A 15,575-nucleotide genomic window follows, 5' to 3' on the forward strand; every position below is an offset into this window, starting at 1 on the left:
AAGAATGCGGGGTTTGGGGCTGGGTCGCACTTCTCGTCTTGAGGTACAATGCTCTGAAGATAAACGGAAAAGCAAATTATAGTCACTTGGACCATTTTGGAGTCAACCTTGGAAGGAACCATCCATACCTGGGTAGATCACTGGCCACCTGGGCAGTTTCGCCGCTCCTTAGTCAGCACCGCTGGCGTTCACGGGTGTCGCCACGCCACGTCGCTCGCTGCGTTGATCACTCCCGACTTTCCCCTGCCTGCACGAACCCATCTGAACTCCGAGCGTGCAATTCGAAATGCCCACCGCTCGCTCAGCCGTCGTGAGACCTGGTCGCAAGACCCGGAGCGGCTGCTTCACCTGCAAGTACGCTATCCTGAATTAACCCTTTTGGCCTATCACTGACAGTCTTTAGGTCCCGGTGCGTGTACTCATCGAATCGAGCGGCGGTCCGCACGCTAACAATTTATTCTTAGTCATGTCAAATGTGATGAACAGAAACCGTCCTGTCTACGCTGCGTAGCCACGCAAAGGATCTGCGAGGGCTACCCGGCCCCAGTTAGCCGCAACCTGTCCCCTGATTGCCTGAGCGACGAAGAGCGCCGGGCCTTTTCGTATTTTCGCAGCCGAACTGCCCATCGGATTTTTGGCCTTCGGGATGCCAGCAATTGGATTTCCATCCTTCTTCAGCTCGGCTATAGTGAAGCACCGGTCAAGCATGCCCTGACGGCGTTAGCTTCCTTCCATGAAAGTCAAGAACCAGTCGATGCCTGTGCTTCAATTCGCAGATCAGAAAAGCAGGCCCAGATCATGGCCCAGATGCTGGCTCTGAAACATTATACGGCCGCAATCAAATCTATTCAGACCGAGTCTCCTAACATGTCATCACGACCTGATATCACCATGACCCTCTGTCTCCTTTTCATCTGCTTCGAACAATTTCGAAGCGGTGATGCTGCATGTTTACTCCATCTCACAGCCGGGTTGAGACTGCTCTATTGGTGGAGGTATCGCACCAACGCCTACAACAAACTACAAGAGTATTCTCGCCCCACCTTAGACTTTATCAACAACCAAATAACACCGACATTCCAACGCTTACGGGTGCAATTCTCTATATGTATGGATTCTCGCCACACATTAATTAACCTTGGCGTTCCGCTATGTCTACCATCTCCTAAAATCCCTCCGTTATATCCTTCCCTCGATTCTGCGCGGAACGATTTTGATCGAGAGATGAATTATGTCTTTTCCTACCTCGAGCGGGATCAGCAGAACTCAGATGGCCAATTACCATCGCAACCTCCTATCACCGTTTTACGTCAGTGGAAAGCAGCTTTAGACGCCTCCGACTTCTCGGCCGAGTCCCCGATCTTACGAGAATGCCACACGAAAATTGCTAGATCTATACTTCTATACCTGTTCTATTATTGCCGAAACCTATCATTCGGAATTTGAGGGTATTTTCGATCATTATACCGACCGTTTCCAAACCATTGTCGACCTCGCCGAGAGCGTGACCGAGATGTGGAAGAGAGAATCGCAGGCATTTAGCCTACTTTTTAGCTTCGATCTTGGAATCACACCCCCAATGTTCCTCGCAGCCTCCCGCTGCCGTCATCCCTTTATCCGTAGGAAGGCTGTTTCCTTGATGCTCCAGTCTCCATTCTACCACGGTGCTTGGCAGGACAGATATTCGGGACTCTGTGCGCAGCGAATGATCGAGATCGAAGAGCAAAATGTCGGAATCATTGTAGATCACATCAATGTAACTGAGAACCAACGGATACGGAAGGTTTCCGCGGACCTTCAAGAGGAAGGATCCCAAATCATGATGCGATTCATTCGATGGCCGTTCGCGCCAGATTCTCCGGTATGCACCACTTTTGTGCCGTTGGCATCCTGAGGTCTGTCTACCACCAGTGCAGGCCAACGGTGTGACAGCGGTTGTGTGGCAGATTATGAATAATACGCGTGGGATGTATAGCATGGAAAACAGGATTGGACATGCGCAAGACCGGATTACGAAGATAGTATCAATATTGAATCAAGATTGGATCGGCGAATTTACCATATTGTGCTAGGAACTTGATGCTAGGAACTTGGTCCATTGGTCTGTTCGTGATTCAAATTAAACAAATAGCAAAATTAAACAAATAGCAAAATTAAACAAATAGCACGAAATTGCTAGCTGCGGGTATGATCGGAGGCGAGATGAATGCTGCACTTCGGCGAATGTATCTTAATTGGCGTGAGGCATCTTTGGCGATGATGGGATCGCATGATAACAGAAAGTGATCCACATCCGTAGATCAGCGATGAGCATGGGGGGGCAAGGTGAGGGCCCATTCCGGGAGGTCATGATAGGCTCTATATTATGCATTGCGCATTGACCAATCGCAGCCCTCGTTCACAGTAGAGTCGCTCCGGCGGATGGAGTACGGGGCGAAAACGAATGGCTGCGCCGCCGGATCAAAAGGTGGAGAGTTCGGATTCGAAACGTTTGGAGTTTAATTACCCCTCTACTCTGCTAAGGATAGTCCATGATGTGATAATCGGGCATCCGGTTGCTGGCTGCTCACACGAAAGCCCGATAGAACCAATTAGGGGAGATTCAGATAGAACTCCACACTAGATCCAGGGACGTATATTTAAAGAGAGTCGATTCCAGCGAAGTAGAGACATCAATCAACACACAAACACCATCTGTTCAACTTGTGAGAACCTTTCCACCAATATATTCATCATGTCTGTCGAGACTTTCTTCAACAAGGACGGTGTCCATCGTAAGTCACTCATTACCTCGGCTCAAGATCACCATTTGCTAACTATTGCATAGCTATTGGCCCTTACGTGAGTTCTGATTTTGCAGCTATTGCAGCAACTGCTAGATGAATCTCTAACATGTCTTGTCATTCAGTCTCAAGTCACCCGCGGTGGTGGTTTTGTCTTCCTCGCTGGCCAAGTCCCCACCGACAGTGCTGCTAAGCCTGTTGGAAACAACACCACCGAGAAGGCCCGTCGTATGTGCCAGAACGCTCAGCTCATGCTCGAGACCGCTGGCTCTAGCCTCGATAAGGTTCTCAAGATCACCGTAAGTAGAGCAAGCATGCGTGCATGTATCAAGTTCAAAGACTGACGAAGCGTATTTAGATCTACTTCTCCGATATTGATCGCGACTTTGAGGCAGTTAACAAGGTCTTCGGCGAGTTCTTCACCTCGAAGCCCGCACGTACCTCTGTCCAGGTTGCGCGGCTCCCTCTCAACCTTGAGTTCGAGATGGATGTCACCGCTCTGGCTTAAAGGATCAAGGGTAAGAAGTGACGAGGCCGTTCGATAGCAATTTTGGAAGTCCGAATACCTAGTCTCCCCCGAAATACACAGAACTCGTCAATCATACAGTTTCTTTTGTAGTCGTCCAAGTGGATTGTCCAGAACTCCAAGGTTCTCCTCTCCGAGATGCATAAAGATTGAGCAATACGTCTATAAACATCCCATCTAGGGAGGATTCTCCAATGTGTATCTACCCATGGATATAAACACATAATCCATCACATTTTCAAAATAGCTATACATCTATAGTTTGAAATATAGGGAATAGCCACGAGAAATTCTGGCCCCTCAACCTACCTTTAATCACACTCCTTCGATCTCAATTAAATTGATATACTCCAATCTCACACATTATAAATGGCTGTGAGGGGTGGCAAATTTGCAAAAAAGAAAGGACACAGAAAATAAAATTCTTCAGTTACTGTGATAGACTTCCTAGAAATGTGTATGAAGTCAGCCTCTTCTCTGGACAAATGTAGTGGCTAGAGACTGCTATCTTCACACAAGGATAGCAAATATGGAAAAAAATGTTGCAAATCGGAAACTACTGTGGTTGCTTCTCTTTCAATGAGTGTAGCAGTGTGTGAATGGATTAAAACATTCTTTTGGATATACGTTGACTGTTCTGTCGAACTGGGATATGGGCTTCCCTAGGTCCTCAACAGGAACCTTGGATTTTGTGGTGGTCTAGTGGAATATTGCAACATTTTATTCCATCCTACCTACGTACATAGTATGGCATTCTTTCAAATTTAGGGACTTGAGACTGAGACAATTCACACTCTTCATTTCACACTGCTTAGTAGACAATCAAGCTCTTATTACATGTACGTTATAGATCACTATCCGAAAATTTATCACCATATTGTTAGCGCTATCGTCACATCCTATTTAGTTCCTCTTCGATCTTCGCCCAGGCCGAGGGCAGCAAGACTCCGGTCACCCAGTAGTTATCGTTGTTGTCCTTGCCCAGCACCACGAACACGTTCCTGGCTGTCGGACTTTGTCGCATTGATTGCGCGTGGTGAAACACCATGGTGCCGGGCGGGTTGCTTCTCGTTTCGGCCGTTTCGCCAACACGCACAATTGCAGGGCTAAAGTCAACCACCTTGAAGAAATCGGCTCTTGTCCAATTGGTGAAGGCTATTAGTATGGCGTTAGACTCACCACAGAGCAACGCCGGGTCGCTGCCGGCCTTAGAGCCCCGTCGCAACTCGCGCAGGAAGGCCACAACCTGAGCCTCCGTTGATTGCTCCATTAAATGGCGACGGTTCTCCAGAGCGATGGGTCCCAGAGGGCCCGTCGCGATCTCGGGGGACAAGAATGTGAAGGCTGCCACCGCCATGTTCTGGACGTAAACACCGGAGGCCTGAATCAAGGACGAGAGCCGAAATCGTGCGTTGAGCGCATGGAGTACCGTCACTGGCCGTGGTTGCGGCAGGGAGCATGCCACAGCGCGCGCTGCCCAAGCCGTCAGCACATCACCCTCGCTTATAAATGGCTTCACCTCTCCCATGCCCTGAACAGGCAAGTCGCCCTGTGTCTGACGTCTCAACTCGCTCACCACCCTCTTAGGCAGGAAGATGGTCCGGGTCTCAACAATCTGGTTCCACAGCATATCCCACACGAATCGAACCCCGAACACGAGCATACCCCATCCCCTCAGCCGCTTCTCTCTTACCCTAAACTCCTCCGGCTCCTCGGGTGCATCTGCCGCTACGCACACGGCGTCCTCTCGTGCTCCGAGCATGGGCGGCACTTCCGACTCCCGGCCAGCTAGCACAAGAGACCAGCCACGAAGGAGGGCCTGCTGACCCATGACGTCCATAAGTGTGTGCGGCCATGAGAGACCCACGAGCGTCGCATCGTTGAATGAAGTTATGTGGAGCGACAGCTGGGGCGTGTCCTTGTAGATAAAGTCTTCGAGTGTCGCCGGCGCATCTTCCCGAGCCGCAAATACTCGATATTCCTGAGGCCCGGGCTGGATGGATGGGGCCTCGGTAGCTTTGGGAAGAGTCTTTGCCAGTTGATGGTCTTCGATATTGACGGCTAGGACTTGGTGGGTGTAGCACACCGCAGGACGTTCCGCCGTGAAGGGCCGGGGGACATGGATCTCCAGCTCTCCATTCTACTATCGGGTCAGCAGCTATTGATTCGTCGCCGACAATCAGGACGACAAGCTAACCTTTAACCTCAGCCGACCGCCGAGCTTCCTCCAGTCTCCAATCTCCAGCAATTTGGACAGTGAAGCGTGCAGGCTGTCCGCATCTAGCACATCGTTAAAGCGCAGGGTCCATGTGACGACGATGTCCCGCAGCGTCTTGGTGTCGTCTAGCATGTGAACAGGATAGACATCGTCACTCCCAGCAAGCGGTGGTGGACTTTTTGGTGGAAATGCTCCGAGGAGGCGCCATAAGGCCTCCATTTTTCCGACGTCGAGGGGCCTTGGCTGTTAATCCAGGTTCGATTCTCGCAACTACGACTTATGTTGCAGAGCCACTATTTCCAAACCCAGGTTGCAAGTTTGCTACCCTTATATAACTATTCCTATCGTTGGTCTTAGAGAAATAGGGGTTCGCGGTCTACCATAAAGTTACCAATCGAAAGAATGCTAGGACGTACGGGGCCACGCGGGATAACGGGCATATCATTGGTTGATCAAGTAGGCCTTTTTTACGTCGAGCAGGTTCTTAGCATGTACTGTTATTTCATAAATTTATCGATCATGCATAAGTAATTCTCAGACTATAGGGAGTACTCTGTCGAGTATACGCAATTCGTGAAATCATGAAACATAATTAGTCCATAGTGTCCAATCTATTTCTGAATTCAGACTGCAATGAACTTGCAAAGCAGAATGTCCATTAAGCTAGGGTATTACATACAAATCCAAATCATGCACTGTTTTAAGACAGCGATGATTTTACCTTGCAGAAGTTCCAGGGCAGTATACGGTAGTTATTCTAACATACATACAACATAGGTAAGAGAAAAAACAAGAAGATGAGCCCTGGGGAAAATGTCGAATTAGTACTCCGTACAGTATAGGAACGTATATTGTAAAGCGACTCAGGGGCTCAGGGTCCCATATATTATAAGGACCCCGCCGTGCATTTTCAGGCAGAGACTTCCTAGGAGCGAGAAGTATAGGATGCCTATCCCGATGAGGTGTACTCCGTAGCTGCTCCAAGTATGAGGATGATCGTATTTTCAACAGACACCGATTCCAATCTTGGAAGGTTTCAAGTGACCTCCTTGGTTAGCGGCTCCACTATGAGAAGTGCCTTCTATTGGACTGGCCGCAATGAAACTGATGTAGCCAATAGAAGAATAGGTGGGTAATAGGGGGTTCAAGAGGGAATGCCGGGTAGGGCGTGCCTAATTGTTAGTGGATACAATTAGCTGTACGGAGTAAAATAACATACGAAACTTATATCACCGTACTCCGTACGGAGTATCTTACAATCCATTGCTGATCCATGCTAATCATTCTCGGCCGCTTCGATGTATGTATTTTCATTGCCTTCCAGGGCTATGGTCCTCATCGGTAGGGGCTTTTTTTAACCCCCGACAACCAGACAGACCGCAGCGCTTCGGCAAATGGCACCAAAATTTGCCGTATTCCCGCGCCCAAAGGAATGGTTGATTGATTCGGACGAATCTGAAAGCAGTACACCCGTACGAGATAGCAAATTCCGACTTGCATCTCTGATACGGAGTACTTACTCCCAACCCCTATCCTGCCGTCGAGATGGCTCCGTTTATCACGGCCGCCAATAGCGCCTCGACTACCACCGGAGGTAGTGGAGATGACTTATTCAGCATAGCCAGCGACATGTAAAAGTCCAGTGCCTGCTGAATAACTATGAAAGAGGGGAAACAATGTCATGGCAACATATATTGATGACCAAAGTGTACTAGCGCATTCTGTTGCAAGATTCTTCGTTAATATGTTACATTCCTGAAGCAAGAAACGATAGAAAGGCGAGGCCATAATCTACTTAAGAATATATATACGGTGTTGGGTTCTCTAGTTCGAAAGCAGGGACAGCTCTCTTTCTCATTTGCATAGCCGCCTGTAAAGCTCCTGCTTGGTGCTTCCATCTTCTTCGGTTCGCGGAAAGAGAGAGCGGCTCGTATCATTGAAGAAATGTGATGCTTGTAAGGTGACCATCCTAGCATTCGCTCACTATGTCAATTGATGCGGCCATCTCTATCGCTCGATGAAGCATTGTGTATCCGCAATTGCCGTAACCTGACATCAAGCATCTGTAGATCAAATACGTGAGAGCCAGAACATAGTACACGATTACTCTGGACAGTGCTACTTTCGATATAGCAGAAGGGTTGCGTGTGAGGACAACAGTATATTGCTTCTGCCCTCACTCATATTGGTGCGATATTAAATGCCATTCTGCTTCGGCTAGAAGATGGGCTCCCTTTATTTTCACGTCCTCGGGTAAACTGCACGCCTCCGTATACTCTGAGCAGAATTATATGTGGTTCGATCTGGCTGACTATAGTGTAGACCACAGATCCTTTTTGACTTACACACGTTGAGAGTAGGTCGTTGACTGGGAGGGACTACAGAGGTCTGAGCCCAGGTGGCTCAATGCATGTGTTTGATAAATGTACCACTGCGGAAGAATACGTAGAATAGGTAGCCTCAATTAAGGTAAAGTGATATAAACTAGGCCGTCAGTATCCGTGACGGCAGTCCACGTTCTTGCTTGAACTGGCTCAACTATCAATTTACCCGTTGTATCTAGCTCCTGAGCAAACCCAACTGAAGCCGTCCTAGAAAGTGCAGTGCTCAAATGAAGTATTCGAAATACTGCTTTCCACAGCCAAAGAGTTGACTTCAACAATCTAAACAAGCCGCGATAGACGACTGTTCGATCTTTGAATAGATCAAGAACTCGTCATTGACGGAGCTTCCGAGGGCCTTCTCGAATCCCTCCTTATCCGCTAAACCGGATTGAAGCTGCTCGCCGCCAGCACTCAGGTTCGAGTGGAAGATTCCCGCGGCACTCGCCGGCAGGAAATCCTCGTAGGTGATAGGTGTGAACCTCACGCAACCGGCCTGTACTAAGGAATCTATGTCGGTAACAATCTGTGGCCTCCTAGGACCTTCAACCACATAATATCTGAAGTATGCCAGTTTTTCGCGTCGAAGTGTGTCCAGGTCATCAGGGAAGCCCTCAAAGCACGTTCTCAGAAGGGCGGACTTCCACTCCCAGGTCGCGTGGGGAGGAAGCTGTGCGCAGGTACGGTTGAAGCGGTCCAAAAGCTCATCATACATCTGGCGACCCTTTGGTGTTAAAGCCATTCCTCGCTGCTCAATTTCTCCAAATCGCGCCCTATGTTTGCTGCCACCTTGGGATCCGCCCGAGAATGCAATATTCTCTTCAAGGGCGAGAAAACTTGTCTGTCGTAAGAGGATTTCGTTTTGACGAGGCGGGGGCCCTTCAATAGAAGACTTTGCCTTTAGACCATGACTCTGCATTGCTGCCTGTGCGGCATCAATGTTGAGAACACGAGGGGTGAGATGGTTGATGTGTGGACCTCGGAAGCAGACGACATCTGCGATTAGAGGGTGGCTTGCCTCGAGCTCTTTGTAGGTTCCAATGTCCACAGTGGACGTCTCATGCCAGCGAAAAGTATTCAATGCTTCCTGAATGAGTTCATCGACAGTTGGTCGAGGGTAGTCTGGGCTTTTTTCAAGTTGCTCAATAAGCTCAACACAGCGTGAGGTAAATATACTTCGCAGGCTGAGTATTTTCTTCACTTGATTGCGGAGAGCGTCATCTTTGATCAAATCCAGACGGAGCAACGAAGTGAACACACGAAAAGGATTGTAGAGGAGGGAGGCTTCATTGAGAGGTCTGAATCCGGTCGCGTGGACGGGGAGACCGGCGACGGTCAAGTCATAGTATCCAACTGGCTCCATTCCCAGGAGGCGAAAAAGCCGCCGCATCATGGCCAACTCCTCGGGTGTTCCCAGTCTGATGGCACCATGACGTTCGACCTCGACTCGTTTCAGAGTATCATGGTGGGGAGCCTCCTTGTTCACTTTCTCATTGATCTTGGACACCAGCTCTAGAAGCGTACCATATTGGGGGATTTCCTTTCGGTACATCTGCGAAAGCGAAGCGGCAAATTTTGCCCTCGCTTCGTCTGGTGAAACGTTGTCTGATGCCATCATGGTGGAAAGGGGAGGTCACGAAGGAACCGACGTTGAAGATGGGGAAATGTTCTCCAGATTACCGTGGTTTTCTCCGAAGGGTAGACGTTCGACCTCCCTGGTAGACGCCCCCTTTTAAAGTCATTGGTTAACTTCAGATGAGTCCGTGAACACCCTTCTGGACCCATAAATGTCATCTGTTAAAGGTTTGAAGAGATCATGTTAGCGAAGTATATTCGTCGAGGTTTGGTTTGGACTTTCGCGATCTTCTACCGAGCATCGGCTCATGGGACGGATTCTGATTTGTCAACAAATGAAATATCCGACCTGCCCTGTGGACTTGTCTGTCCGATGGGAACATTAGTCAACTATTGGGTCGAAGTCCATTGAATCTAGAGATCGTTCATTGATATGAGCTCCTGAGCTCTAAAGGTCATTGGCTGAGTCGACAGATCGAGTGAGAATCCAATCACACCGTGATTAATAAGTGTTGATCAAAGTCGAAGTAGGACGCTCTATTTGGAAAGTATTTTTTCGCATTATCTCGATGTGGTGGCACCACGACAAGCAAGGCATACAACATAATAGGCAGCATAAGGTTGCAAGGGTGTTGTAAAAGACAAGGAGTGCAGCATCTAATGTAAACTCAAGGCAGTATGAAAACGTTAAAAGGATGTTAATCATATCTTGTGGGTTGAGCTACATGCTCCGTGTACTCAACCAGGTAGGCAATCAAAAGTAGAGCCTACGAAATAAATCTCTCCAACGGTTGCAATTTGAGTGAACTAGCCAAATACCTTGGCGCCCAAACTTCCAAGATGCGAAAAGGCAAGCAAGGCCGCAGCCCAGGTAAAGAGAGAGAACCGCGATATATCGGACACTTTGTTGCGTGTCCCTAAATATGCCAGTGAATTTGGGTTCTTAACCCGACATAAACCCCTGACCGGCAGAAAAGACAAGATGTCAAGTTCGCAGCATTGAGAACACTAAGGGATTTGCTTTCCCCCGACACTCACTGGCTTCCACCGGCTCGGTCTGCGGTATGTGATAATGCGGTGGATATCTTTTCTGTTTTCCTATGTCATATTAATGGTCAATTGATTGTGAGGGCGAGCGCGCCAATCGGATGCTGATCAAGGGAAGTGGTCGGGGACCCAGGTGGCGTTTTAATAAGCGCACGATTATCCCGCGAGGTCCGACCTCGAAGAGTTCCAAGGTTCCCCAGCCGTCCCCAAAGAAGGTGAAATTTTCTATTCACCGCCTGCTGGCTACTAATGAAGCAACCCGATCAGGTTAGCGCGGCTGAATCGGCAGAATTACGCCTCATCATTGGCTGTGGTCTGACTGAGGGTAAACCTCCCGAGGTCAACCCTGGAGGCTTTGCGACATCATCAGAACCACTTGTAGATTATCAGATTATCTTGTCTAATTTCCGACCCTTAGGACCGGAGAGAAATATCCCACATATCCCATTCGTCACAACGTAGCCCGGGCGACCCAACCAACGATTTCCCCGGACAACCAGTCTCGTTTCTCCACTTGGAACTCCAATTTTCTTTCAATTCGCCTATCGAAATTCTTTGAGAAGACTTATTAGGACTTGAAGAAGGCGAATCTTTCGCGTTTCGATTTCGCTCCCTATTTTTACTTTCTCGTCTCACTGCGTTACCAGTCATCTCCGAATCAAACTGTCGTAATTTCTCATTGTTCAAGCATCCTCCCTCCCCTTTGCCTGCTTTGAATCTAGTCGTTGGCATCCAAAATGACCAGAACCGTCGGTCTAATTGGTGGAATGTCCTGGCAGACCACGGCGGTATACTACGAAGGCATCAACAACCATGTTCGCTCTGTGCTCGGTGGTATTCACTCTGCCAATCTACTCATCAGATCCGTGGACTATGCCGACATTGGCCGTTTTGTCACCAGCGGCAATTCTGAGGGCATGATAGAAATGCTATCAAGTGCCGGTCAACAGTTGAAAGATGGCGGGGCGCAGTCTTTGGTGTTATGTGCAAACGTTGCCCACAAAGCTGTAGATTCTCTCGAGGAGCGAACCCGCTTGCCGGTCCTCCATATTGTGGACTTCACCGGCCAAGCAATTCTAGACCGCGGATTTCGAAAGGTCGGGTTGATAGCGACTCGAGCTGTGATGGAGGAGGAATTTTACAAGTCTCGTCTTCAGGAGCGATACGGGTTGGAAGTTGTTGTGCCCAACAAGGAATTCAGAGATAAGGTGGACGGCTATATTTTCAACGAACTAAGCAAGCAGCCGATTGCAGAACATGTGAAGGCTGGTTTTGAAGATGCTTGCACCAGCTTGGTTCATGAGCACGGCGTTGATTGTCTCGCACTGGCCTGTACTGAGCTCAGACTTGTGCTTGATGCTAGTAAGATGATCGTGCCAGCCTTTGAGACCACCACTCTTCATGCCAAGGGGATTGCCGAATGGGCACTTCAGCACAAGTAATGCCAAATGGTTGGTCACTTGTAGTTATTCTGAGGGCGTTCCGAACACTGAGTGAATGTACCGTACCTATCATGCCGTTGAATTTGTTTAGTGCAAACCGCTTGGGTTTTCTTATGGTGGATAACATCCTTGTCATTTTGGGGATTTCTTCCGACCAATCCTGACACCTCCTTTAATACACTCTTGATGTCCTGATTCCCTGATAGGCGGGTACTAAAGGCGCACGGTTTTCGGCGAAATGATCCGCTTCCCGGTTGGTAACGCCGAATCTTGGAGGCTTTCTCGTGGTGTCGACGTTCTAGTGTCGCGATGCTAACCACTTATGAATAATATAGCGTCAACAAAAGTCATTTGTTTTAATTGATACTTTTGTGAGACCGAGATACTTGCCTAGTTGAATTGTCTTTAAACTCCAAGGCTTGATTTGTTGCGTGCAGTCCCTACTTAGCTATGTAACCGCAGATATATTTGTCGGATTATTGCTCATTGCAAGTATCTCAGTCTAGCATCCTACCTTCTAATCTAGCCAACACAGTCACCACTCCAGCCTCCGCGTCGACTCAGCTTTTGTTTTTTCACACCGGTGTAGGCACAACAATTGATCTGCCTACTATATTGCAACCATGCGCCACCACACCTCCCTCTCTATATGCATCTTCTGAAACAGACAAGTGGCCACATCTATGGTTCTAAATAGCGGGTTCATCCGCTTGCTGCTTCTTCCTTTTTTCCTCTCTGATCAAAAAGAACTTCGTTCCGATGGACTCCGAAGCCGAGGAAAGATATCTGGTCCCCTGCATGAAGAGTGCCTAACAAGGCGGGATCTGCCAAAGGCACTAGCAAAAGATCCAGGGACCTTGCAGAGGATCAAATCCTCTGAGTGCGCCAAAGATATTTCATCGCGCCTTCCTCATCGCCTCTGTCTGCACCGGCAACTTGGCATCAAAGGGCGAATGGAAAGAAGGTCAGAGCCTACTTTACGCACCATGGGACCCTGCGACCCTTGATGCAAATGGGTTCGTTAGCAAGCTCCGAGAAAGTGGTATTTCCAACAAACCCATTTTCCTGCCTTGGGCATCGTGGTCTTTCGACCTGTCTTATTTAAGAGACCGCCTGCAGGAAGAACGTTTTCACGATATCCTCCCCGGGATAGGAATGTCTGTCTTCTCCGAGTGTGCCCAATACATAGTCTCCTTCGAGCAGTTTGACAATAAAGGGAATCCAGACAACATTTTGGCCGCCGAAAAGCGACAAACAGTCGAGGGCCAGAAGATATATAGCACGGCTGTCTTCAAGAGCCAGCTTGTGCGCCGGCTAATTGATGACAAGCATATCACTTAGCTGGGTAACAAAACTTTGCAACAATACCTGGTTCCTTGGGAAGAGAGTTCTCACCAAGGTGGGATTGATGAAATTGCATTCACCAAGGATGCAGAGACGATGGAGAGACTGAAGTCTGAATGCACCGAGTCAATCCTGAGCATCAGACTTCACAGTGACCAACTCGACCCAGAAGACATATTGACGGCTCAAGAACAAAAATCCATGGAAGATGAACTGAACCTTACTGAGACTTTGTGGTTGTTTTCTTTTTTCTTTTCTTTTACGTTCTCGTTTTCCATTTCTGTTTGAGTGATACCCATGTGTAGGCAATTCTACCTGAGATTCTTTTGTGACCCTTTTCCTGTAAACACAGATTGATTCAACTTCCAAGGGACTAACAGATGGCATCTCACTTTTATCATTTCACTTTATTTCACTTTATTTCACCTTATTTCACTTTCATTTCACTTTCATTTCACTTTCATTTCACTTTCATTTCACTTTCATTTCACTTTCATTTCACTTTCATTTCACTTTCTTCTCACTTCCTTCTAAAATATCTATTATTTTAGATGTCTCAGGTTCAGCTCCTCGTTCGTTCCGCCAGCGATCAGTCGGTACACAAATACTGACTTTTTCTGTCCAACACGGTGGGCACGTCCGGCTGCCTGCTCCTCACATGTAGGGTTGAACTGGAAATCAAAAATGACAACTCGATTGGCGGCGGTAATGTTTAAGCCGACACCCCCAGCTTTAGCTGAATAAGAAAGACATGTGGAGTCATCGTTAAACTGGCGAATCATCTCAGGACGCTCAGCCTCGGCCGATGCGCCATAAAGTAGAAAATATTCATTTGCGCCCTGTCCATCAATTGCGCCAGATATTTCAAAAGTGGGACTGGATGAGAAAACCAGGACCTTATCCCCAACTGCGATTGCCTGGTTGACAATCTCATTGAGTGTCGGCAACTGGGTCCAGATCCTATTCCCTGTCCCTGAAAGGAATCTTGGAAGTTCCGTCGATACACGTAAAGGGAGTCCGAATGAAATTATGCGAGATAACTCTTAAGGAAAACGTCGAGCGATATTCCATGACCATTCAGCTTGAATTGAGGAAACAACAGTATCAATGGTGGGAACCTAGGGAGACAATTTGAGCGCTGAAGATCGGCAAACAGTCGAGGACCAGCTGAACCTGAGACGTCTAAGGATCACCTCAATAATGGCTGTTAGTACTTGTTTCTTTTTCATTTTTTAGTGTGCTAGATAAAATAATAAATATTTGAGATGAAAGTGAAATGAAAGTGAGGGTAGTAAATTACCCCTTCTATAGAACCTACACATGTACCTAGATAGACGTACAACCGTAACTAGTAAATGCGATATTTTCTACGCATATATCTCAACGTCGTTTTTATTTGATTTTGTTATTATTTGATACCTATTGATAACAATTTTTAACATATACCAAGGCATTGTTAACTTGAAAACCTCCCCTTATCCTTACGCGTCAAGTTAAGAATCCCCTATGTCGACTTCGAGGAAATCGACTCCCCCCCAGAGCGCTTTTCAATGAACAGCAACTTTCACCACCACACCTCCATGGCCTTCTGAATAATCCAACTGACCTTACTATATCCCCTGATGGTTTTATCAGCTTACTCCTGTACTTGATGGCCCTTCGGTGCCCCAAACAGGGGAGAAGAGACCTCGTCGAATGGAGACCACCGCGCTACGACCGTCCGCACCTTCTCTCCGGGGCCCCTCGCCCCAGAAGGACCATGTGCGCCCACCTTCGATGATGGGTTCTTTGAGCGTCTACTGAGCGCCTACCCACCTGACGATACCGATGTCCTCTCACTCCTTGGAGGATCCAGTTCGATAGAGCAACTTTTGAGACTTGAAAAGATATTGAGCTTATTTTTGATGAATTGCCATAGAAAACTACGCGGCTTAAGATATAAATGTACTACGTACACTTGCAAAATACGGTATCTCTGTATTGCTGAGTTTCATTAAAAGTTTCATATATGCAATATGCCATTGATCATAAATCCTATGCTTTATTTATCCCTAGTATCCCTGGTAAGAGCGCGCGGTGGTCAGCCACGGGTTCAATTCTTAATATCTAAGAGTTAAGTCCGGATGAAGATACTATGCATTCGCCTCTGATTCCTAAACTATCGAATACCACTAACACATGCTATATCCCGTGCTTTTATAAGGACATCGACATCGCTCTAAACCAATATAGTTTGGTGCTAGGAATTCAACGTTAGGT

At 47.8% G+C, this 15,575-nt stretch overlaps 6 protein-coding genes across 6 annotated transcripts; 4 read left to right on the forward strand and 2 right to left on the reverse strand.

Annotated features, from left to right (window-relative positions):
• Positions 1-286: 286 nt before the first annotated feature.
• N7519_006922 (Zn(II)2Cys6 transcription factor domain-containing protein) lies at positions 287-1,894 on the forward strand (the record flags this gene model as incomplete). The annotated part of the gene is made up of 4 exons (XM_057293698.1): positions 287-354; positions 404-409; positions 465-1,309; positions 1,392-1,894. 4 exons carry the CDS (start codon positions 287-289, stop codon positions 1,892-1,894), a joined length of 1,422 nt encoding a protein of 473 aa, XP_057148509.1.
• Positions 1,895-2,734: 840 nt separating this feature from the next.
• N7519_006923 (RidA family protein) lies at positions 2,735-3,291 on the forward strand (the record flags this gene model as incomplete). The annotated part of the gene is made up of 4 exons (XM_057293699.1): positions 2,735-2,774; positions 2,828-2,841; positions 2,909-3,082; positions 3,142-3,291. The coding sequence occupies 4 exons, from the start codon at positions 2,735-2,737 to the stop codon at positions 3,289-3,291; spliced, it is 378 nt and encodes a 125-aa protein (XP_057148510.1).
• Positions 3,292-4,201: 910 nt separating this feature from the next.
• On the reverse strand, positions 4,202-5,746 carry N7519_006924 (uncharacterized protein; the record flags this gene model as incomplete). Its single annotated transcript, XM_057293700.1, has 2 exons — positions 4,202-5,449; positions 5,507-5,746. 2 exons carry the CDS (start codon positions 5,744-5,746, stop codon positions 4,202-4,204), a joined length of 1,488 nt encoding a protein of 495 aa, XP_057148511.1.
• A 2,436-nt stretch (positions 5,747-8,182) lies between these two features.
• N7519_006925 (DUF1338-domain-containing protein) lies at positions 8,183-9,526 on the reverse strand (the record flags this gene model as incomplete). Its single annotated transcript, XM_057293701.1, has 1 exon — positions 8,183-9,526. The coding sequence occupies one exon, from the start codon at positions 9,524-9,526 to the stop codon at positions 8,183-8,185; it is 1,344 nt and encodes a 447-aa protein (XP_057148512.1).
• A 1,741-nt stretch (positions 9,527-11,267) lies between these two features.
• N7519_006926 (aspartate/glutamate racemase family protein) lies at positions 11,268-11,972 on the forward strand (the record flags this gene model as incomplete). Its single annotated transcript, XM_057293702.1, has 1 exon — positions 11,268-11,972. The coding sequence occupies one exon, from the start codon at positions 11,268-11,270 to the stop codon at positions 11,970-11,972; it is 705 nt and encodes a 234-aa protein (XP_057148513.1).
• Positions 11,973-13,127: 1,155 nt separating this feature from the next.
• On the forward strand, positions 13,128-13,313 carry N7519_006927 (uncharacterized protein; the record flags this gene model as incomplete). Its single annotated transcript, XM_057293703.1, has 1 exon — positions 13,128-13,313. One exon carries the CDS (start codon positions 13,128-13,130, stop codon positions 13,311-13,313), a length of 186 nt encoding a protein of 61 aa, XP_057148514.1.
• Positions 13,314-15,575: the final 2,262 nt, after the last annotated feature.

This window comes from Penicillium mononematosum (assembly GCF_028829835.1).
Source record: "Penicillium mononematosum strain IBT 11891 chromosome Unknown utg000003l:1.0-8172316.0:1.0-8177699.0, whole genome shotgun sequence".
Classification (NCBI taxonomy): Eukaryota; Fungi; Ascomycota; class Eurotiomycetes; order Eurotiales; family Aspergillaceae; genus Penicillium; species Penicillium mononematosum.